The sequence below is a fragment of the Nelumbo nucifera genome, chromosome 2, assembly GCF_055504915.1.
Source record: "Nelumbo nucifera cultivar China Antique chromosome 2, China Antique-T2T, whole genome shotgun sequence".
NCBI classification, from domain to species: Eukaryota; Viridiplantae; Streptophyta; class Magnoliopsida; order Proteales; family Nelumbonaceae; genus Nelumbo; species Nelumbo nucifera.
This window is the reverse complement of record NC_142650.1, coordinates 66028877-66054420: the sequence shown is the minus strand read 5'-3', so window position 1 is coordinate 66054420 and position 25544 is coordinate 66028877. Positions and strand designations below refer to the sequence as shown.

The window sequence follows — 25544 nt, the reverse complement described above, 5'->3', positions numbered from 1 at the left end:
GTGCAAATCTTCACCGCGCACTTTGTTACCAGCAAGCGGTGTCCCCGAATAGAGGAGAGCCTCCTTAGGATAGTCCAGAGGGAAGGAGAATCCATCCGAGGCTATATCAAACGGTTCAATGATGCGTGCTTGCAAATACCGCGCCTAGACCCCGCAGTACAGCTCGCAACAGCCAAGAGGGGTGTGACGCACAAGGAATTCAAATGGCACATGGAGGTCAGCCAGCCCGCGACCATAGCTAAATTCCTCAAGCTCGCAGACAAATTCATAAGAACGGAGGAAGAGATCAACCAAAGGACTGAGAGCGGGTTTGAAAAAAGGAAGAGGGAAGCCGAACTCCCCAACTAGGATGACAGAAGGAAGAAAGACTCAACTCGGGTTGTGAAGCCAAGTCAGCCGTTCCGAGCTCCCATGGCGGATCGGGTGGACTACACGCCCTTGAACGCAAAGCGGGCTGAGATCCTGATGACGATCAAGGACACCCCGTATGTGAAGTGGCCACCTCGTCTAAAAGGGAACCCGAATGAGAGGAACAAAAATTTGTATTGCAGCTTTCATAGAGACCACGGTCATAGCACCGAGCATTGTAAGAATCTCCGCAACGAGATAGAGGAACTTATTCGTCGCGGGTACCTAAGAAATTTTGTACAACATAATAATAATAACAATAATAAGATAGGTCGGCAGGGGGAACACAACAGAGATGCCCCCAAGTCCAGCATCCGGCCAGCAGAACAGTCACAGAAGCAACCCTCGGAGGAAATGCCGGTTCGGGGAACGATTCATGTGATCGTTGGAGGATCGATTGTAGCGGGATGCACCTCAGCAACAACTCGAGCATCAACCTGTGAGGCCGCTAGGGAAGAACAAAATCCCCCAAATCGGCCCAGGATGAAAGACCCCATATTCTTTACCGAGGACGATGCGCACAGGGTTCACTACCCCCACGACGACGCCCTCATCATCAAGGTAAAGATCAATGACTTCGAGGTCAGGCGCGTACTGGTTGACTCGGGCAGCTCGGAAGATATTCTCTTCAAGGCCGCATTCGACCAGCTTCAGTTATAGGGAAGTGACTTGAAGCCCGCAAACACTCCTTTAGTGAGCTTCAGCGGAGAAGAAATCAGGCCCCTTGGGAAAGTGACAGTACCTGTGGAAGTCGGCACATGGCCCTATGTAGTCAGACTCAACCACGACTTCTTGGTGGTCGCGACCCTCTCCCCATACAATGCCATAATAGGTCGGTCGATCACCCATATCCTACAAGTGGTGGTCTCCACTTATCATTTGGCAATGAAGTTCCCTACAGACTTCAATGTGGGGGTAGCGCGGGGCGACCAGCTCGGGTCCCGCAAATGCTATGTCGCCGCCCTAAAGGGAAAAACAAGGTGGCCAGTGACCTCGAACTGGAGCGACCTACAGAGCAAGGTGAAGAACGAGCTGCGCCCACGGAAGAAATAGTCGTTGTTCCGACCTCAGCCACAGACCCAGCTCGGACGCTTCAGATCGGTGCTTCCATCCAAGAGCCCCTACGAACCGAACTGGTAAGTTTCTTACTCCAAAATTTAGATGTTTTTGCATGGTCCGGCAGAGATGCCCGGTATAAACCCCGACCTTATAACTCACAAGTTGAATACTGACCCTATAGTTAGGCCCATTAGGCAGAAGAAACGCAACCTAGCCCCAGAGCGTTGGACGGCGGTCGAGAAGCTCCTCGCAGTAGACTTCATAAGGGAAGTTCATTACCCGAGCTGGGTAGCCAACCCTGTTCTAGTAGAAAAGGAGAACGGCAAGTGGCACATGTGCGTCGACTACACCGACCTGAACCGAGCTTGCTTGAAGGATTGCTTCCCCCTCCCCAGGATCGACTGCCTAGTAGACACGACCTCAGGACACGAGTTGCTAAGCTTCTTGGATGCCTACTCGGGATACAACCAAATCAGGATTGACCCGTCCGACGAGGAAAAAACTGCCTTCATAACCGAGTTCGGACTGTACTGTTACAAGGTTATGCCCTTTGAACTGAAAAATGTTGGGGCAACCTTTCAAAGGCTTGTGAATAAGTTGTTTCAACCCTTAATTGGCACAAAGATAGAATGTTATGTAGACGACATGGTCGTCAAGACACAATTTTCGCATGAAGTAATACAAGATATGCATTCTGTCTTTCAAATTCTGCATTAGGTTAGCATGAAACTAAACCCAAATAAGTGTGTCTTTAGTGTCACCTCGGGTAAGTTCCTAGGGTACATCGTTAACCGACGCGGTATTGAGGCCAACCCGGATAAAATAAAGGTCATCCTAGATATGAGACCACCCGGAAAAGTGAAAGAGATTCAAAGATTAAACGGCAGAATAGCCGCTCTGAGTCGTTTCATGTCTAAATCAGCAGACCGTTGCCTGCCCTTCTTCAAGGCAATGAAAAGCAAAGGGTTCGAGTGGAACCTGGAGTGCCAGCTCGCATTTGATGAGCTCAAAAGATACCTCGCCAGTATTCGAGTTTTGACCCGGCCCGAAGAGAGCGATGTTTTAGAACTGTACCTCTCGGCAAGCGATGAAGTGGTCAGTTCGGTACTGATAAAGAAAGCAGATCAGGTCCAACGACCCATCTACTATGTTAGTAAAGTATTGCAGAGAGCAGAAACGAGATATCCAAAGATAGAAAAGCTAGCCTATGCCTTGGTCATTGTGGCCCGCAAACTCCGTCCATACTTCCAAGCCCATACCATCATCGTCCTCATCAACAAACCCTTGAGGCAAGTATTGCTTAGGCCCGAGGTCTCTGGTCGATTGACGAAGTGGGCCATCGAACTCAACGAGTATGACCTCCAATACAAGCCACGAACCGCTATCAAAGCCCAAGCCTTGGCAGATTTTGTTGCAAAATGCACGTTCAGCTCCGAGGTCCTTAGCCCGGTTGAGCACGAGGCTCCCAGTTTGGGTGAGCTCGGTGCTCCCAGACCGGTTAAGTCCGAGCCCCGTGAGGTCACACCCAGTTCGGTATCTCTCCTGGTCAGGCCAAGCGCGAACTGGGATGAAGAGCCCTGGATCCTTCACGTTGATGGCTCCTCAAATCAGCAGGGTAGCGGAGCCGGTATAGTTCTCCACGGTCTGAGTGGCATGAAACTAGAGTATGCACTACACTTCGAGTTTGCGGCATCCAACAACGAGGTAGAATACGAGACATTGATAGCCGGGCTATCCCTGGCGCAAGAGGTAAAAGCAAGACACATAATTATCTGCAGCGTTTCCCAGCTTGTGGTCAACCAAGTTACAGGTGAATACGAAGCCCGCGAGCCAACTATGATCACCTACTTGGCAAAGGTAAAAGAGGCTCTACTTAGCTTCCAGTCACAATTCATCAAGTAGATCCTGAGGTTAGAGAACGCTGAGGCCGATGCCCTGTCCCGGTTAGCCAGCACCAGTGACAACACTATGAGAATTGTGTACATAGAGGACTTACCTCGGCCTAGCATTCTCGGGGGGGCAGAGGAGGTCGCTCCTATCGCCCAAGCAGAGTCGAGTTGGATCGATCCACTCACGAGCTTCTTGCTACATAGAACCCTCCCCGCAGACCGCAACGCCGCCAGGAGGGTAGAGCGCAAGACAACCAAATACGTCATAATAGACGGACGGCTGTACCTGAGATCCTACAAGCTCCCCTACCTGCACTGCTTGCGGCCTCTCGAAACTGAGCTTGTACTCCACGACATTCATGAAGGCCTGTGTGGCGAACACCTGGGGGTAAGGCCCTCGCTCAAAAAACACTACGACGGGGATACTATTGGCCAACAATGAAAGCAGACATCGTTGAGCTAGTCAGGAAGTGCGATAAGTGCCAAAAGCACGCCAATATTCACCACCAGCCCACCACCAACCTCAAGTATCTCACCAGTCCATGGCCCTTCACACAATGGGGTATCGACCTACTCGAGCATTCCCACCAGCAACGGGAGGGAGGAAGTTCATAGTAGTGGCAGTAGATTACTTCACAAAGTGGGTTGAAGCTGAAACTCTCGTAACAATCACAGCTCGAAACGTCCAGAACTTCTTCTGGAAGAACATAGTGTGCCGCTTCGGACTACCTCGAATACTGATCTCCGACAATGGCAAGCAGTTCAAAGACATCAAATTCCAAGAATGGTGCCAAGACAATGGGGATCCGGCAAAACTTCACGTCGGTCGCACACCCACAAACAAACGGTCAGGCAAAAGTCACGAACAGAGCTATTCTCCGCGGACTAAAGGCCAGGCTAGACCGAGCTAAAGGGTTATGGGCAAACAAGCTGCCTAGCGTTCTATGGGCATACCGAACTACAGAGAAAACCGCCACCGAAGTAACCCCCTTCAACCTCACCTAGGGCACGGAGGCAGTCATCCTAGCTGAAATCGAAATCCCCTCACTTCGGCTGGAAGCATACACTGATGATACAAATAACGACAAGCTACGTACCAACCTCAACCTGCTCGACAAGGTGAGGGACCTCGCATACATCAGGACCGCAGCGTACCAGCAAAGGGTAGCTTGGTACTACAACGTCAGAGTCAAGAAGCGAAACTTTCGCGTCGGCGACCTGGTTCTCTGCAAGGTCATGGTACCTGAGCCCGGCGTCAGCAAACTCGAGCCGAACTAGGAAGGACCCTATCGAGTAAAGAGAGCACTCGGAGGAGCATACGAGCTCAAGACCTTGGAGGGTAGGCAAATACCCCAAGCTTGGAACATCGTCAACCAAAGGCGATATTACCTATAAGTTACCGAACTGGGCAGACTGTAAGCCGCTCCCAAGAGCCTAAGGGCCAGAATACCGAAGTAACAAAGACCTGGTCACCTCCCCGGCATGGGCAAGAAACCTAGGAAAATATCCAAAGGGCTAAAGCACCGAGCTGAGGATGACCTCGGAAACTCATCAGCGCAAACTGTGCCAAAAGAGCAGGCAGCACGGGTATGAAACCCGGGGTGTAAAGCTCGCTCCAAGATAGGCAGAGAATAGATCGGGCATATAGCCTTACTATGTCAACTCGCCTCATGGAATCCCCCCGTCTCGGGAGTTAGGGACCTAACTCTATGCAGATCAGCAATATAATCACTTCGGCAAAAAAGAAATAGTTGCACAACACTTGAGTAGAAAAAAGTACTTCATTACTAACGTTTGCTTTACAGTGTTCAAAAAAAAAGGAGGAAAATGAGCTCACAGGCTTGATACATATCACTTCGGGCTCACAGGCCCGGTATACATCACTTCGGGGTTGCATTCCCCTTGCCCTCAGAAGGGACCTCAGCAACACTCGAGGGGTCAGCCTCATCGTTAGAATCCAGATCTTCATCAGCCGCAGCAGCCATCTCCAGAGTAATACACGAGGTGGTGATGGCGCGGGTATCAAGTTCGGGGTAGGCATGCCTTATCATCCACCGGCTCAGTTTGAAGCCCCTCCGGTATGAGCCCACCATCAGGTCGTCGAAGCGCTCCGATGCTATGTAGTCGTCGTCGGCCTTCACCTTGGTATCCTCAAGGGCCTGAAAGAATATATTTATCTTCTCCTTGATGTCGGCCTTGAGGTATTCCACCTCGTGCTCCAGGCTGCCTTTCGAAGTCGCGAGGTGCTTCACGACGAGCCTCAGAGCGCCATTCTCCCTTCGGAGTCTCTCCAGTTCGCTCTTCTAAGCTGAAGCTTCCCCTCAAGGCGATGGACCTGCTCTCGAACTGATCCTAGAGCCTCTTCAGCAGTCTGCGCCCGCTCCCGAGCTGACCCCAGAGCCTCTTCAGCAGCTTGTGCCCGCTTCAGGTTCCTCTCTGACTGAATTATCAGGGCGTGAATAGAGGAGTTTGCCTGCCAAGCAAAGAGTCAGTTCGGCAAGAAAGTAAAAGAGTGAATGGAAAAAACACTAAGGGAAGACTTCGACAACTTACCACCATGACGTGAGACGCTGCACGTGCGCCGATGTGACCGAGAGGGAGCTCGAACCATTCCGCGACCTCGCTCGGGTAAACAGCCTTCTTGCTCTTGCGAAGAGCACAGCTCGGGGTCAGCACACTGCCAACCCCCTCCTGGCTCCCCGAGCTGGAAAAAACAGTTGGGGTTCGAGAAGCCTCTGTAGTCTCAGCTTCCTAAGCCTCCGCAATGCCGAGCTCCGCTGCCATCTCGGAAATAGGCCCCGCCGCCTCGGATTCCCTAGGAGAGTCCAGGTTGATGATCGGAGGCTGGCTCGAGACTTCGGGCTCCATGGCCCGAGGAGACTCCACGCGAGCTCACTTGGTGACTCGCTTCCTTCTTTTCATCCCGGTGAGCAAGTTAACACCGCAGGTCTTCTCTGCTTCCATAATACATGCAAAAGAAGCTCGGCATCAGTACCAAAAAGAAAAAAGACTAAGTAAGCCTACCCAGACTCAGACCGGCCTGAATGAACTTGGCTTCTGAGAGGTATTCTTCGCACTCGAGCCCGACCTGGGCCCAGGACTGAAAGGTCTCCGCCATGTCTTTATCCAACATGACGTCGGGGTTAGGGACAGCCGCCCTCCATTGAATAGGAAACGGCCACCCCGTAGCACTTCGGACCACGAAGTAGTCCCGCTTCCACGTCGGGACTTTGTTTGGAAGCTTGTGAAGTAGTTTGAACCCCGAGCGATGTGACAGGTAGTAAGCCCGCCTGTGCTCGGGAAGGTAGCTCGCTTGTTTCTTAAGCATGAGAAGAGCGGAAAAAATTTCTAAGTCCAAGGGGATGACGTATTTGCAGTAGAGGGATATGGTCCCGACAACGTTGCGAATTGAGTTTGGGTGAAGCTGACCGACTGAGACACTGAAGTGGTTCAAGACTTCGACGATTAAAGAATGAAGAGGAAGACGCAGCCCGGCAATGAGCTGCTCCCGGAAGACCACGATCTCATCTGGACCATGCTCCCAAGGGAAGTTGCCCGAAGGTATGCTATATGCATACTCCCCGGGCAGGTTGAACTGACGAATAAGGGACCGAAGTCTCTCAGACGTCATGGTGGAAGGTCCGAACGTGTCCGGCATTCGAACCCGACGAGAGGTGGACTCTAGACTACCCGGGGTAGCCCGACCTGAAGGCCCTACCTCGGGCTCATCCAGAAGGTTGTCAAAAGAGTCAGTCCGGGTCGCGTACAGCTCACGCGCGGACGTCAAACGATTTATCAACTATCGGACGTCAAAAGTCGCGCACCACTCCGGCACCAGGCCGCGTGACTGTGAAACCATATCTGACAGATCTGTACTCTGGGGCAACGCGCTTGACTGATCTGGGTCTAATAGACGGCAATCATGCCGTAATGGCCACCTGCCACCGCCATCTCAGTTGTGGCAGAGACGACCCTGGCAGAAAGGACAGTGGCGATTATGCCTGCCCCCCCCCCAAAGGCGGTTATACCTGACTTGGCAGAAATTTGGGAGTAAGTGTACCAGGTGATTATAAAAGGCCTTCCTCCCCCAGAGAAAGAGGTATGTGATATTTGTGCTCTCTGGTCTTGAAATCCATTATTTTCCCTTGCCTTCTCAAGAGTACTAACTTGAGCTTCGGAATGTTCCTACCGGGTTCCTCCCCGGAAATCTCCAGTTCTTCCTTGTCTCAGGCATCTTCAACTCTGTCAAAGACAAGGTAACCGGCAGTTAGAACCGACCGAATCGCACATCATCGTTTCACTTTCACAAAAACCTCCTATTTATTATTGAAAAAACCTGCAATGACCTCCCTTTTCTTATTGTCTTGGACTAAAAACGTCGCTTAATGCATTAGTTTTTCAAAAGTATCCATTTTACCCTTATATCTACAAATTCTGATAGAAATTGATTAAAATACCCTAAAAAGAAATTTTCACTTTTAATTAAAACAATCCCCGAATCAAATTTACTCTATAAAAACCTTAAATCTAAGTAAAGTCTCCGCAAGTTGGTTTGGCTTGTCCATCAAGTTCACGGAGCCCTTTGGATTTCGAAAGTACATATGGTCTCACGCTTTTTTGTGTGGTTAATCTTAACAGTGTAATGGATACGAGGGACCCTCTTCGATTGGGCAATATCCTACGGTCCTACCTAGTAATATTGTATTGGACTGCTCGCTCTATGGTTCAAACTCTCCAAAGAAGGGCTTATCTTTCTTGGTTGGTGGCAAAGCCTTTAAAGCCGAACCCATGAACCCTTTGTTCTATAGATTGCCTTTAAAGCTGAACTTAGCAGCATCATAAATAGCGGAAGAGTGGAAGGTGAAGATGTGGGCCCATTCCAATTTCCTTTATGGGTTGAAGCTTTTCCCCAGTCATTTAGCTTTTTGACTCTTTTTATCCCTAAATCCACTGGCTTGTTGTCCGTCCCTGTATGAAGATTATCTGATTATGCAAACGTATTCTTCCAAAGTGCCCAAAATGAAAACTACAAAAATAACCCAGTTCTCCACTTAGATGGTTAGGAGGCATAGGGCCCATTCACAGAAGCCCAATGCCTTACACATCTTGGACTGCTAATGGATCGTCATCATGCCCTTAGCTTCTAGGGCAGTAAGGTCATTGACTCCTCCTACAGTCCTACTTGTTGAATTAATTATTGTCTTTGTCACATGTAGGTTGTGGGCCTTATGGCCCTTTTTCCAGTCATGAACACTATTCATTGATGATGGCCCACTTAACCCATCCATCAAATAGACTGGACTTTTGGGAGTTCACATGAGCGACCCACAGCACATCTCAACCGTGTGTTGGGAATATCCCTTTATGTGCAAGAGGGCCCTGATGTGATCTCGACATTTGGTTTTGGCCCATTGAGACTTGAATTGGGAGTATAGACAAGGGGATGTTCTCAAATCTCAATGTGGCCGGTTGGAATAATATCGGCAGCGTTTTGTTGTTCGCAGATTTCAATCCGTCAACTGGTCCCACAAGCATCATAGAAATCATTCCAGATCTGCTACTCACAAATGTTCCCAAATCTTTACCCCGGAACACGACGGCTGTATTTGAAACATCTCCCCGTGAATGAAAAGGGAGATGTTTCCGATGCGCAGATGTTATGTCACGTGGTTAGGGATGTGGGACGACTAGTGGGTAGCAGATCAGAGCGCCACAAAGATATTACACTTACACCTCTAGCTATACAAGGAATCAATGAGGGGGAGAGAGAGAGATGAGGCAACGAAAAAACTAGATCTCCAACGGCAGTATAATATCATATACTTGTACGTAGGCCTCGGTACAGGGCTACGGACTGAAAGCTGCACTTTCACTCTCCAAAGATAACACGGTAACAACCATTTCCTTAAAGGAAGAAACTAATCACCAAGTAAAGAGAAGCTATGTCAAATCAAATACTAAATGAAGTTTACGTACATACATAAACGGCTCAACCACTACGACCATTCTTCGCCGTTCGGCTTCGGACCCAATAACCGGCGAGTCGGCAGCCGTGAACTTCTAATTTTAATCTCAGCTAAATGTTGCACCCTTCCTTGCTTTTCCCGTTAAACTCAATCTCCGGCAGTTCTCTTTGCATCCCATCAACACCCAAATCAACCCTGATGCAGTGTTGCTGTAGGTGTGGCACATTTTCGAGTTCTACTACGCTCCTTTGCACCTCACGAGGTGGAGAAGGACAAGGAGTGTAATAAGGAGGCGAACCACAAGGCGTCGTGAACGGTGTCCCCCTCTCCACCTCCACCTCCACCTTCACAATTTCCTCCAGTTCTTCGCTATTCGTGACCTCGAAGCATTCTTCCAAAGACTGCCTCTTCTTCGGCTTTCTCTCCGCCGATGATTTCTGAGACTCCGCATCTTCTCTTTCTTCCTTGATCGTAAACAAAACCCTTGATGGTCCGTATAATCCGTGCCATTTCAGCGGGTCCACGAGCTCCGGAGCCGCATCCTGCGCATCGGAAGCCAGGGAAGTTGGAGGGACGGCGGGCTCGATGCGAGACTGATTTTTCCAGCAGAAGAAGTAGAGCAACTCCTTGGAAGGGCTGGCAAAAGGCTTACCGGTGAAATCAGGTTCTCCAGTGGAGTTCTCTCGCCGGAATCTTCTCCGACACCAGATGACATAAACAACCTGGGCGATCAGAGCCACGACAGAGACGACGAAAACCACGGTGAGTCCGATCACGAGCTTGCTTAGACCGCTCATCTCCAGGCTCCAGCAGCAGTTGGTTGATTGGTTTAGCAGTTTAGCTCCAGCTGCATCAGAGACCCGTTAGACATATGGGATATGGCTTTCGAGAAACGGTGAACCGGTGGATAACCACGGAGGTGTGACATATAGTTACCGGCTTTAGCCGGTAGTCAGCATGTGATTATGTGATAGATAGAAGCAACTAAAGAAATTTTCTTCGAAATCTGGACAAAGGTTTCTTTAATGATGACGTGGACGTATGAAATGGGTTGGTGAGTTGGGGACGTGGAGGGGCTTTTAAATTTTGAATTTATTTGAGAGGGTTGGAGACTTGGAGTAGAAAGCGAGAGTCCCAATGCTCTGAGGCCACAGGATGCTACGGAGTAGAGAATTCCAGTGGATCAATTCTGTCCTGACCCACCTAGAGATCCAGATCTTGATTTATATGATTTTGCCACGTATACAATTAAAGGTGAGTGCACGGAATGGCTTTAATTCTTGTTACCTAATCAAAGTTTATCACTTTAATGATCTTGTCTTCTGGGAAATATGAGGTGTGGACCCCAGGTTAAGCCCTGTACTGGAAGAGTAATAGAACACTGGTTTCTGGATCAAAATCACGAAGCCCACGAATCCGAATTTGCTCCTCACTAGGTGCGATTCACACCAACCTCCCAGGCTCCAGCACATGGCAACCGTGCATGAGGAACATTCCTGTGATTATACGTTGTTATCATTGGAAGATATCCTCAATGTATGGCTGAGATGTGCTGTAAGATTGATATGAAATACGCTTCGTGTGGAGTAAATTAAATTCGAGATTTTTTTGAAGTCACAATTTGGTGGGTGGGATGGAGCTATTCCCTTACACAAATTTGGGTTTTCTTCAGTAAAAGGTTATCGGGTTTAGTTCAACACAATTAAGTTTAGGACATTGATGATCATGATCATCCGAAGACCAAACGGGTGGGGCATCTCATGGACTTAGACGGTAGACCAAAGGTTAACAAAGATCAAGGCCGCGTTTGGCAATTCTTTCCGTACAGGCTTCGGAGTCTGAATTCTGGGCTTTTTCGTTTGATAATAGAAAAATTTATTGGGAAAAAGCTTCATCCCATAAAAGATGTCAAAAGTCCTAATTTGGGCCTTTTAAGGAAGCTTCAAATGAATTTTTTACAATCTTTTAGTGCCACATCATCTTCGAACCTATGGTACGATGCACATGCTTGGGAGAAAATGAGTTATTTTTCCACAAAAATTATTTGAATGTGTAAGAGGGACCTACCAATGGTATGTGGAGCCCACTTTGGAAAATGTATATGGGGCTCACATTAGGTATTATATAGGCCCCACCTTGTAAAATGTATGTGGGCCCCACATACATGTCCACACATTGACCCACATGCATAATGGCATGTGGGGTCCACCTTGTAAAATATATGTGGGCCCCACATACATGTCCACACATGGACCCTACATGCATGTCCACCAATGGTATGTGGGGCCCACCTTGCAAAATATATGTGGGCCCCACATACATGTCCACACATGGACCCTACATACATGCCCACCAATTGTATGTGGGGCCCACCTTGAAAAATGAGTGGGCCCCACGTACATGTCCACACATAGACCCTACATGCATGTCAACCAATGGTATGTGGGGCCCACCTTGCAAAATGTATGTGGGCCCCACATACATATCCACCAATTGTATGTGGGGCCCACCTTGAAAAATGAGTGGGCCCCATGTACATGTCCACACATGGACCCCACATGCATGGCCACCAATGGTATGTTGGGGCCCACCATGTAAAATGTATGTGGGCCCCACATACATGTCGACACATAGACCCCACATGCATGTCCACCAATGATATGTCAGGCCCACCTTGTAAAATGTAAATGGGCCCGACATACATGCCCACCAATGGTATGTGGGTCCCACCTTAGAAAATGTATGTGGATTTCATGTGTTAAATGAAAGGTTTGTTGGCCCACACACAAAACATTCACATTATCAAACGGTCTTATAGCTTTTATGATCTTTTATGAGATCTATGTAAAATATTTCAACCAAACAGTCTTTGGTCTTCCGATGTCTATTTGCTAAAACTCAGCCTGTCTTTTAACCATCAGATCTTCTAGAGAAGACTTACCAAACAGGCACCAAAATATTTCTAAGAGAGTATTAAGGGCATTATTTTAAAATTGAGAAGAAATGCAATTTAATGATGATATCAATCTATGCCCCACAAGAGGCTGCCCCGTAACGCCCCGCATCACATCTCTGCTGTGTATTGAAAACATCACCGGATGATAATATTAATCCTGATATGTCATCATGGGAAGATGTTTCAATTATAGTAATGGCTGACTGCAACCTTGCCAAAAAGTAAATTGTTCACAGGTTTGGCCCATTCAAATTTTGATAAAAACTAAGCCTAAACTCGGCCCATGAACAAATTTAATACAGAAATGCTATATATTGGATATGATCGGCAAGTTAGCCTCAAGACCTAACCCAGAGTTTAAACCATTCTTCAAATGACCAAACCAACGGGATTTTGTATAATTAACAAATTGGGTTGATTCAAACCGGTCTTGTCACTGAATCACTGGCGAAGTATCAATTTCGTGAAATATTAATAATTATTTTTTCTTATTTCTTTGTCATATTATATTCTTGTTTGGACAAATCAGTCTGGTCAAATTATCCATCCCATGCATGATCATAATTTTACTCCTGATCGACAGTACTGCTACTTAGAACCTAGGGTAGTGTTTGGTATCATTGTTGTTTGTTGTAGATGTTCGATGAAATAGTACACTGTTTTCTCAAAAGGTGTTTGAGACTATTGTTGTTTTATTGTAGATGTTTTAGACTTTTTTTTCTCAAAAAACAGTAATGTAGCTTGTCTGGTGGTGTTGCTGCCACCTAAGCAGATGTAGCAACACTAAATAGCATTAATCTACAAAAGCATCTGTGTCACCTCATCAACCATTCATGGAAAGCAGGTTACATGATTTTCCAGATGAGGCATTTTCCCAGCGTTTCTCAAAAAATGCCCGACCAAACAATAGTTTTGCCTGAGGTTGAAACGTTTATTGGCGCTAACATGGCACCATTTTTTAGAAACATGGCAATGGTGCCAAACACCTCCTAAAAGTGCATATTCAAATTTAAATTCAAAACCTAAAAGTGATCGGAATTTGATCAAATATGAATCTTACATTTCTACTCTTTATTAGATGATCTTATATGATTCAATACAACAATACTTAAAATACATATTCTTCTATTCATATAAAATTTATATTGTGTTGATTGATAAAGTTGGTCCGAATGTTGTGGTCATGTTTGGTTCAATTCTCATTCTTACCTAAAAATGAATTCTTTTCGTACTAACAAATGTCCTATGTTTCTCATTTTTGTTCTTCAAAAAAAAAAAAAATCACCCTGATATCCACAAATCGCCAGCCTAGGTCTCCAATAGTCAATGTTTACCACTTGTAGATGTTTTGTAAAAGTACTTCCGCAAAAGTCCTTTAATAAAAGTACTTCCATAAAAGTGCTTTAATAAAAGTACTTCCCTAAACTGCTTTTGTAAAAGTACTTTCGTAAAAGTGCTTTCACAAAAATGCTTCCATAAAAGTGCTTTCATAAAAGTGTTTTTGTAAAAGTACTTTCATAAAAGTACATTTGTAAAAATACTTTCGTAAAAGTCCTTTTATAAAAGTGTTTTCATAAAAGTTTTATAAAAAATGCTTTCAAAAAAGTACTTTCATAAAAGTGCTTTTATAAAAGTATTTTCATAAAAGTGCTTTCGTAAAAGTGATTTTTATAAAAGTACTTTCATAAAAGTGATTTTATAAAAGTACATTTGTAAAAGTACTTTCGTAACAATGCTTTCAAAATATGCTTTTATAAAAGTTCTTTCGTAAAAGCGCTTTTATAAAAGTATTTTTGTAAAAGTGCTTTTGTAAAAGTACTTTCGTAAAAGTGCTTTTATATAAGTACTTTTGTAAAAGTATTTCCAAAAAAGTACTTTCATAAAAGTACTTTTGTAAAAATTCTTCCATGTAAAAGTACTTTCATAAAATTGCTTTCGTAAAAGTGGGTTCATAAAAATGTTTTCATGTAAAAGTACTTTTATAAGTGTTTTTGTAAAAGTTCTTTCGCAAAAGTAAACATTTATGGCAATAGTTTTGTAGGCAAGTTTCTGCGAAGAATGAAATGAGCAAGATGGGGCATGATTATTTTTCATGCTACAAGCTACTCAATTTTTGTGCTATGAACTATGAAGTTGATTTTTCATTCTAAAAAGAATGTGGCCCTTTGCAAGAATTTTGTAACCAAACACTCTAATGTTATTCATTATTGTCTAGAATGAGCAAGAATTAAAAAAATGAGGCCTATAGTAGTGAACCAAACATGGCCTAAGTGTCCTTAAAGTTGTTTCAAATTCATTTTATTAATGATTTACATTGTTGAGGTCAATTTTAGTTCATCTGTTGATAATGTATTATATTTTTTCACTTTTTAATTTAATAAGTTTTAATATATATGATATGAATCCTAATTCGACTTGACTTTCACTTCTAGATATTTGGCCCATGGCCATCATGGTTTTTAAAACCGAACTGATCAGGGGTCCAGTTACCCGATCAAACGGTCTGACCATTCAAACCGAATGGTCGACCCATTCTAACAAAAAAAATAAATAACGGTTAAAGCCATTTGAACGGTTCGAACGGTTAACCACCCAAGTCAGCGGTTTGTTGACCAAAATCAACGGTTTTTTAAGAAATTCCGGTTTTGGGGAAAACTGAAACCAGTCACCTGACTAGTTCATGGTTTTTCCAGTCTGGTTTTGAAAACATCAAGATGGCCACTTGGCAGTTGACACCCCCTCCATATAGAGGAATGGGAACAAAGCCATAGAATCAAGGTCGGAGCCAGGGATGGCAAAGGGGAGCCATGGTCCCTCCTCCCCCCCCCCCCCCCCCCATGCCTTAAAAATCCCCATAGTAGCCATTTGCCCATTTAACTCTCATATATATTTTTCCCCTCCTACCCAGGTTTCCTATCTTTTGGCCCCCTATCCATGTTTATTATGCTTTGTCCCCCATCAATAAAATTCCTAGCTTTGCCCCTGCATAGAACCGTATGCTCTTTGTAGTATGGCCGATGGGCCTTACGTGTAGAGGTGTAAATCGGGTTGTGCCACTCGCGGCTTGGCATAGTTTGGCCCGATTTTGAGTTGGTCTGGCTCAGCCCAATGGTCACAGGTTGTGTCAGCTTGGGGTTCCAATTGTGTAGGCCGGCATGACCCATATATATTTATAGGGTAAATTTCTTAAACTACCCCTAAGGTTTAGGAAATTAACTAACTATACCCCTATTATTTCAATATTGTCTTAAAGTACCCCTACTATTTCTAACAATTGACATATAGTTCCCTTCCCGTTAAGTCTTCATCCTAGACCATTTACAAGTGACTTCACATGTTTGATTTAATTTTAAATTATACTTAAAATACCCTTTTCATAGAAGACCATCTATCTTCTTGACTCAAACTAGCAGTGGCGGCTAACATTCCATCCTCCTCCTATTTGACCTCTCTCTCTCTCTCTCTCTCTCTCTCTCTCAAGAGGGCATAATGCAAAGATGTAGGCTTTCCCACAGAAACTAACTTGTGGCTCTGAACAAAAAGAGAAAGTGAGGGAAATCGAAGGACATTGAGTAGAGAGAGAAAATCAATCTGAGAACGTTAGTAGACTGAAAGAGGATAATTAGACAAGAATGGTCAATGTGAATTACTGATTGACAAGGGGTTTAAATACAAAGCTGGTGGATTACATGATAAGTATAGTGGTTAGGATAACTCTATCTGAGATAGAGTTTGTGATAAACAATAATTCTAGAGGATAAACTCCCTGAATTACAACTCATGCATGATCCATGCAAAGGTGACGTGAGTGTGTGAGAAGCATCAAACAAAAAGGGGCTTGGTGAAAACATTTGTCATTTAATCAACGGTGGAGAGGAATCTAATCTCAACGAGGCAACATTGAACTTTGTCCCGTACAAGGTGATAATCTAGCTCGACATGCTTGCTGCGAGAGTGTAGAACGGGATTGGAGGCCAGGTAGGTGGCGCCGATATTGTCACACTACAAGACTGGAGAAGATGTGGGGGAGAAGCCCATTTCACAGAGGAGTATTTGAATCCAGACTAGTTCGGTAGCAAGGATGGCAAGGGACTTGTACTCCGCTTTAGTGCTTGACCTGGAGACAGTGGAGTGTTTCTTAGAGGACCAAGATATGAGGTTGGGCCCATAGTAGATCCAATAACCGCCATGAGACCGTCGGTCATTGAGGAACCCGACCCAATCTGAATCACTATAGCCATGAAGTTGAGTCGAGGGAAAGCAATGAATATGAAGCCCAAGGGTGTAGGTGTGCTTGATGTAGCGCAGGATACGCTTGACAGCAACCCAATGGTTGACCGTGGGCTTGGAGATGAACTGGGCCACCTTGTTCACAGAGAAAGCGAGGTTCGGTCTAGTTACAATCAGGTACAGTAGAGTGCCGACCGTGCTTCAATACAGTGTTGGATCATCAAAGATGTCCGAATCATCAAGGGAGAGTTTAGTAGTAGTTGCCATAGGAGTGGTACATGGTTTAGCATCTACCATGTGAGTGCAATGAAGAAGATCCAAGGCATACTTGGACTGAGAGAGAATCATGCCATCGACAATGGGTTGAGACTTAAGCCCAAGAAAGAAATGCAAAGGCCCAAGGTCCCGTAGAGAGAATTCAGAAGCAAGAGCTTGAATGAACTGATCAACAAGAGTGGGGTTGGAGCCAATGATGATGATATATCATCAACATAGACGAGCACCAAAGTGATGTCACGAGGTGTGTAATGAATGAACAATGAGGTGTCAGCCATGGACTCAATGAAATCATGAGTGGCTAAACAATTGTGGATCTGAGCGAACAAGGCCCATGGAGCCTATCGTAAGCCATATAGAGAGTGATGTAATCTGCAGACATGACAGGGTAGGATGGATGTTGAAAACCGGGTGGCTGACTCATGTAGACTTCCTCGGTTAAGTAGCCATGAAGGGATGCATTGTTGACGTCCTGTAGGGATGGGAGATCCATCACATGGATAGCCAAACCCTACAAGAAGGTGGGGCAAAATTTCAAAAATCTCTCTCTCTCCCATCTGGGAATCGTATTCCCTATTTTAGAAAACTGCATTTTCAATTATCAATCTTGAACCAAACTGGACTAGATCTGAAACCAAAAGGGAGGAGCGGGATATACCTGATACGAAGTATAAATAACTCCCAATGAAGGTGTTCACGCCCAAGGACCGAATTCTTCAGCAAGAATGGAGTAGAGAGCTGGTGAGCACAACTTCAGATTGCTTATTCTACCAAGAAGCAATATCAAGAACAATTCTTCATCACTCCCACAAGTGGAGATCGAACTGGGTAGGGGCGGCAAGAACAGGGAAGAACTCTGCAGATTGTTGTGTTGTATATTCTGTATCTGAGGAATTCGCCCCCCTCTATTCATAGCCTTCTCAGGATCAGCCTCCTAATCTAATTAGGAGAGAGTTCCTTAATCCAAATCTGATATTTGGATCTGGACTCTTGAATGAATAAGACTTATCTTATCCTTTAGCTAATCCTAATCATATTATAAATCCTATCTTGCCTCCTTTTTAATTAACTGATTTAAGCCTAGTTCGAATTGGGCTTTAGGCCCATTAAGTTTATGTGCTTACTTAACCTCTTAAATTACTACCCAGTTGGCTCTCTTTGTATGGCATGGGACCCAAACATTGATCTACACATCAGCAACAGAGGTTCAACCCAGCCTCCGTGACGGGTTGTCGAAGCCCTCAAAATTAGTACTAGTCCCACAATAAGATATTTGCAGTAAAAGTGGTGCTAGGTCGAATCCCACAGGGAATAAATCAGTAATCTCTTAGCCAAATGGATACTATAATTGAGTGGGGAAATTTAATAACTAAAATTAAAAGAATAAGAAAGCACTTAAACAAACAAGAGAAAATCAGTCTTACCGAATTCTGGTTCAAGGGTTCAGGTTGAATCGATTGGCCATCGATCCTAGGTACATTTCAGCATTCTTGCTATTCAAGCATTTAACCTTAGATTTATTAGGATAGCCATAATAAACCTTGTGTTTTCCTAATTCAGTTGACCAAACCCAGCATTCGATCAACACTTATCACCACTTAACTAGGTACGATAGTGTCCATATAAAACAGTAATAGCATTAAGATTTGTGAAAACAGTTAAACCAAAATAACAATAATTGAGATAGCTGCAATTACTGAATCTTGTTCCATCAATTCCTTTAGGTTGAACTATGTTAAAACATTGGTCAAAGGCTATCACGAACAATTGACCCACAAATATATCAACATAATTGCTACTTGTACCATTATTCGTGACAATTACGGATCACCGAAATCATGGATAGCAGTAGGAAAATCAACATTAATTCAGTTTGTCAAACTAATTAACATCAATGTCCAATAAAAAAATGCACAAGAATCAATGAAACAATCGAACATCCCCCCTTGAACCAGAAAAAGAAGCTTACCTGCTCATGATCTGCGAAACCTCCATGCTCATGATCTGCGAAACATCCCCCCTTGAACCAGCAATATCTAGCCCTCTCCATGCTCTGCTTCTCCTCGGTTGCAAGGAACAGTGTTGCACTCTCTACTCACATGGATCCCGTGAATTAAAACCTTTTACAAACATTTTTAAAACATACCCCAGGTTTTGACCCCCTCTAAGGATCTTACTGATTGGCATATCAAAGATGGCCCGATCCAACACCTAGTGCAGTACCATAATCGAGTCGAGGGTTCAAGTGTAACATTCCAGTTTTGCTCATCTATCTCAAAGGTCCAGGGCAATATTGGAATTTTGGTCCGATTTAGGGTTTTAAGAAAACCCACACTGCATGTACCTCAAGTCTCACCCTAGCAGCTGAGACAAGCCACCCCAACCAACTTGGCGGCACATCAGTACTAGCCTTGGTAGGATAAATCTCTCCAGATCTATCCAACGGCTGTGAAGATTCTAAACTAACACGAGTCTCATAACTGTCCAGTTTAAGGGTATTACACAGAAACACACCACAATGACATGAATCAATTATGTACTTTATTCATTTACAATAAATGTCAAAAAGTACATCAATCTGATTGGAGCTAAGGGCATACACTATCTAACACATCCAACTGATGGCTAGATTAGGACTTGGACATGGCAATGGAGAGAGCTAACCTGATTGTGCACGGTTTAACAACCGGGCTAAAAGTGTTCGAAAAATCAATCCCCTCTTGTTGATGATACCCTTTGGCAATGAGATGTGCTTTGTATCGTTTAATGGTACCATCAATGTGGCGCTTAATTTTGAAGACCCAACGACAACCCGCAATATTTTTGTCCTGTGGTGGAGGAACAAGAGACCAAGTTTGGTTCTAAACTAGTGTAGAGAACTCGGTATTCATAGCATCACGCGCAGTTTGAGTAAAGCAAGTGGGCTCAACGTCAATGGTGACCAAAATGAGAGCATATCTGGGATTTGGTTTGAACACCCCAGGTTTTGAGCGGGTTTGCATACCATGAGTAGGAGCGGAAGCAGAGGCCAGGGAAGCTATCGGATCCGGATCTGGAGGTGTAGAAGGAGCGGCAGTTCTAGACTGCATCATGGAAGACTCGGGGGAGTCCACAGGAGAGTGGGCCGAGGGAGAGAGAGAATGGGCCGGTGAAGAGACTGTAGTGGGCTGTGAGATGAGCGGTGTTGCGATAGTAGTGATCTGATGGCACAGGGCCAGAATAGGTGGCAGACTCAATATAGAGGGCATGTCTTGAGAACATGAAGCTGTGTGGCATGGAGAGGACCCATTGTTGTAAGAGAAAGATGTCTCATCGAAGACCATATCATCAGAAATGTAGAGACGACCAATAGATTTATGCAAGAACAGATAACCCTTGTGATGAGAGTTGTACTCGAGGAAAGTGCATCGAAGAGTATGGAAATCAGACTTGGTGTGGTTGTAGGGGCACAGGTTTGGGTAGCAATCACACCCAAAAATTTTGAAGCAACTGTAATCCGGGGGGGGGGGGGGCGTCCAAAGAGTAGCTCGTATGGAGACTTGTGGTCAAGAAGCAGGGTTAGAAGGCGATTGATCAAGAAAGCCGATGTGGCAAAGGCTTCACTCTAGAATTGTCAAGGGAGCTTAGCATTGTCAAAGAGTGTTAGTCTGGTATCTACAATGTGTCGGTGTTTATGCTCAATGATGCCATTTTGAGCATGAGTATGTGGGCAACTGTAGTGGTGTACAATTCCGTGTTCCTGTAAATAATCATGAAATTTGTGGTATTCGCCCCCTTCATCAGTGTGTAAGATTTTGATGGGCTGATTCAGTTGTTTTTCAATCATCGTCCGAAATTGAATGAAAATAGACAAGGCTTTAGATTTCGTGTGCAAGGGAAAAATCCAAGTGAATCGAGTAAAAGCATCAATAAATTCAATGTAGTAACGGTGACCATTATTAGAGGGCACAATAGAAGACCCCCATAAGTCAGAATGGATAACATCCAAAGGAGCATACACACTAATTGATGAAGGTGGGTGAAGGAGGTGATGAGACTTACCACAAAGCGTAGGAAGAGCAAAAATCTGAGATGGACTTGGAGTCAACTGGGTAAGTTGTGTTGCTGAGTGATCCGCTTAACTACACAGTGTTGAGGATGCCCAAGGCATTAATGCCAGCCATCAATAGTAGTACGTACCCCCAGCATGGCCACAAGTCCCTTATTCGAGCTACGAGAAGAAGAAATAGAGATTTGATAGAGGTCATCCTTAATCGGCCCTGAAAGGATTGGTGGTCCCTGAATTTTGTCATTCACAACAAAACTAGAATCATTAAACTCAAAGAGTACATTATTATCTTGGCAAAACTAATTAACAGATATCATATTTTTTGTGATGTCGGGTACATGAAGGATATTATTTAAGTGCAGTATACGGGAAGAGGTATGTCCAATGTGTTTGATGTCCAAACCTGTCCCGTTACCAACGGCTATTTTGTCATTGCCATTGTAATCAGATCGAAGAGAGAGATTGCCAAGGTCGATTGTAAAGTGATTCGTGGAACTAGTGTCCGGGTACCAATCTCCATCAGATGATTCCATGGTATTTGGTGCAACAAGAGCCTTAGGTGGTGTATTACTTCTAGATGCTTGAAACTGAGATCAAAGCGGTGGAAGCAAGAAAGAGCAGAATTGGCAACTTCGCCATAGACCTAGCAAGTGACCTTAGGTTTAGACTGGGTTGTGTTATTGTAACGACCCTTACCTCTGCCACCACATGAAGAGGGGTTGCCACCACGACCACCCTGATGAGAATTGGGTGGGCGAGCTCCAGGTTTATGAATAGCTGAATTGGCGGAGAACTGAGTGTCAGTGAGGGCAGAGTGTTGGCGGTTGAGTCGAAGCTCGAACTAATGGAGAAGACTATGAAGTTCTTCGAGAGAGAGAGAGAGGGTCGTGTCTGGTGGTGATGGCAATGATAAGTGGGTCATAGTCTGGTCCCAGACCTCCCGTGGTGTAGAGGATGATGTCATCAGATGAGAGACCTTGGCTGGTAGCTTCAAGGGCATTTGTGTAGCCTTTGACCTATTGCAAATAGTCAGTCATCAACTTGGAGCCTTCGTGGAGATGGTGAAGATCATTTTTAAGTTGCATGATCTTGGTTCGTAAGGGAGAAGCATATATATGAGTTAAGATCATCCAAGCATCGTGAGATGTTCTGCAACTGGCAACCTGAGTGAGGACTCCATCAATGAGAGTCGCAAGCAACCAGCTGAGTAATAGCTTGTTTTGGATCTGCTAAGAGGTGAACGACGGGTTCATAGTTTTGACACCGGAGGTGTCTATTGTATTATAGAGGAACTAAAGGGGACATTGAGGGGAGCCATCGAGATAGCCGAACAGGTCCAATCCTTCAAGCATGGGTTGGTACTAGGCCTTTCACAACAGGTAGTTGTGCATATCTAGTTTTACTGAAATAAGATGGGTTAGCGGCCATGGCTCTGATACCAAATGAAAAAGGATAATTAGATAAGAATGGTCAATGTGATTTAGTGATTGACAAGGGGTTTAAATACAAGGCTGGTGGATTACATGATAAGTACAATGGTTAGGATAACTCTATCTGAGATAGAGTTTGTGATAAACAATAACTCTAGAGGATAAACTCCCAAGAGGATAACCTTATCATGAATTACAACTCATGCATATGATCCATGAAAAGGTGACGTGAGTGCATGAAATTCTAACTAGTAGGTCCTCCAATTTCTACATCGGAGGAGCTAGTACAAGGGAGCAAAGTCAGTATCTCTACAAGAGAGCTAACGACCAGCGGGTATGGTTGGGTTTTAGGGATTGAGAAAGAACTAGTGAAAAAGGAGAAGAAGGGAATAGAGAGGGGGGAAAGAGTTTGATTAAGGCGGCATGGCATCGGCAATACTAAAAATGTTGTGACGGGAGAGCAAAGTGTGCAAGCTTTTAATAGGAGAGAGAGGGGGTTGCAACAATGGCAGTGATTTATTTTGAACAAGGGAACCAGTAGAAAAGTAAATCTCTCTAAAGTTCAAAAGTAAATAAGTGAAAGAAAAATGGAAGTCTGGGGAAAACAACATGTAGTGAATCGGCAGTCCTTATCTCAAGTATTTCAATCCTATGGGATCTCAACATCGCCATCAGTAATTTTCTACTATAGATCCTTCAGATTCTTACCAACAACCGTGCATCCAACAGAAACGCATGTTCACAATATCTCCTTTATTGTTCCCATCAAATCCTTTTCCATGGATCCCAGCCTCATAATCTCAATAACATCATCAAGAGAAATGTTTCCTGTGTGCTTAATATTCTTAGTCTTCTTCCGATCGTGTTCATACTCTTTGAGGGCTTTGATAACATGGGCGGCGGCCGGTAACACAACTAAGACATTTGATAACAAGGGCTTTGATAACAAGGCCCTTCCATTCCTTGGCGGTCTCCTTAGCAATATCTTCTCCGACCTTCTTGGGAGAGAGACCGAGTGGCCCGATCTTCGGAGCAAGAAAACTTGCAACACCGACCTCACCACCAGTGATGTGAATGTAGACATCAACGACCTAGGTGGGGTCGAACTTGGGAGGAATGGCTGAATTTACAAAGACAAAACTTACGGTTCTAGCACCAATTGGAGGGAAATGAGAAGAAGTCAAGAAGTGGAGCACCATGAGAAAGTGGGTTGCTAACATTTTTAGTTTTCTGGGTTCGTTGGATAGAGATTCATTTACAGATCACCATCCATTTCTTTGATATATTTTCTTATCTTTTCCATTCTGCAATATATCAGATCTTATTGTGCGATAAGATGAGAGGAGGTTTGTGGCAGCTTAGGCAGTCCATCACTCACCGCCTCGCTTAGACTAATAAGAAGGAGATGGAGGTGCTTCGTAAAGCCGCTAGTTGTGCCATAACCAAGTGCAATTCATTTCTCTCTAGACGATATATTTAAAGTATTAAGGAAAGCTCTCCAGATGGTAACTCCACAAGACTAGCAGTTACCAATGGAGGCTCTCAGTCCAGAATAGCAGCTACTAATATAGGATCTTTAGCAGCTACCAATTAGAGATCTCCTCCAGTTACCAATGAAGGCTCTCACACAGATTTGGCAACCACTAAATTAATAGCAGCTGCTAATAAAGGATCTTTAGCAGCTACCAATGAGAGATCTCCTCCAATTACCAATAAAGCCTCTCACACAGATTTGGCAACCACTAAATTAGAAAGAAGAATTAATTAGCAAGAATTAATTAGAAATCTTTGTACATAGGCAATTGCCTATTCTATTCTTAGTTTCTCTATTTATTCTTCGATCTTTGTGTATATATACTGTACCCATCTCGGCCTGGTTGACAGGCCAAGCAATACAACAATTCTTTTATTTTTTTTATTTTCTCTCCTACAATTTTGTCTTGGTATCAAAGCCTATGGTATCTCAAAGTGTTGATTCGTTTGAAGCTATGAGCTTCAACTCTTCTGGTCTTCAGAACATAACTACTACAGTAGCCATGAATTCCATTCCCAACATTTCTCCATATCTCACCATCAAACTGAATGGAGAAAGTTTTCTTCTATGGAGGGCTCAACTTCTGCCAGTTCTCAGGGGCTACAAACTAATGGGCTTGATTGATGGTTCGGTCAAGGCACCACCAAAGGAAATTCTAGATCTCAATGATGGTAGTAAGAAAATTCTTAACCCAAACTATTCTTCATGGGTACAATTGGACCAACTTGTTTTAAGTTGGTTTGTTGCATCTCTAACAGAGGGCGTATAAGCCCAAGTTGTTGGACTATCTACTGCAGCTAAAGTTTGGAGTGCCCTAGAAAGATCGTCTTCTTCTCACTCATAGTCTAGGGAGATACAACTATGGTGGAAGCTACAAAATCTTAAGAAAAGCAATCTGTCCATAAGTATGTTTAGAAAGCAAAAACTATTGCAAACAATTTGTCTGTTGTTTCTGAACTGGTAGCTAAGTAATACCTTGTTCTTTACGTCCTATCTAGACTAGGAAGCGAATATGAATCTCTCATCACTGCTATTACAAATAGAACTAATGCTGATTAGTTAGGCATCAATGATGTTCTTGGTCTACTACTTAGCCATGAACCTTGGCTTGTTCAGCACAATGTTTTCAATGAAGCTCCCAATGCCAATATAGTTGCAAACAATAATAATAATGGCAAGAACAACAATAATAATTCTCAGTTTTAGAATAGCAAAGGGAACTATGGCCGTGGCAGAGGCAGGGGGCGTGGCAATCAGTCTGGACGAGAACAAGGTCGAGGTAGAGGTAATACAATTATCTATCAGGTATGTAACAAACCTGGCCACGATGCACTCAAGTGCTACAAATGGTACGATCTCTCGTACCAAGGAGAAAATAACCACACTTCTCCAGATCATGTAGCTGCATTTCCTAGTGGTATGTCTTCCTACAATGGCTCAACAGCTAATTTTGATCCTGCTTGGTACCCTGATAGTGGAGCAACTAATCACATGACTCCATATGCTAATAACTTATAGAACAAGTCTAAACTTTTTGGTACTGACCAAGTGAAAGTTGGTAATGGTGAAGGTTTGACAACTAAGAGTATTGGTTCTTCATTAAATTATGATCATTATCAATTTAATCTGAAAAATAGTTATTATTTTCCTACTCCGACGAAGAATTTGATCTCTGTTAGCAAATTTACAAGAGATAATAATTTAGTATTTGAATTTTACCTAGATTTCTTTTTATTGAAGGATCGTAT

General features: G+C 44.2%; 1 protein-coding gene and 1 pseudogene across 1 annotated transcript; both read right to left on the bottom strand.

Annotated features, from left to right (window-relative positions):
• Positions 1-9469: 9469 nt before the first annotated feature.
• LOC104601369 (uncharacterized) lies at positions 9470-10119 on the bottom strand. The gene is made up of 2 exons (XM_088897859.1): positions 9577-10119; positions 9470-9487 (listed from the first exon to the last, which is right to left on the bottom strand). The coding sequence occupies exons 1-2, from the start codon at positions 10117-10119 to the stop codon at positions 9470-9472; spliced, it is 561 nt and encodes a 186-aa protein (XP_088753985.1).
• A 12792-nt stretch (positions 10120-22911) lies between these two features.
• Positions 22912-23482, bottom strand: LOC104601496 (large ribosomal subunit protein uL11 pseudogene; annotated as a pseudogene).
• Positions 23483-25544: the final 2062 nt, after the last annotated feature.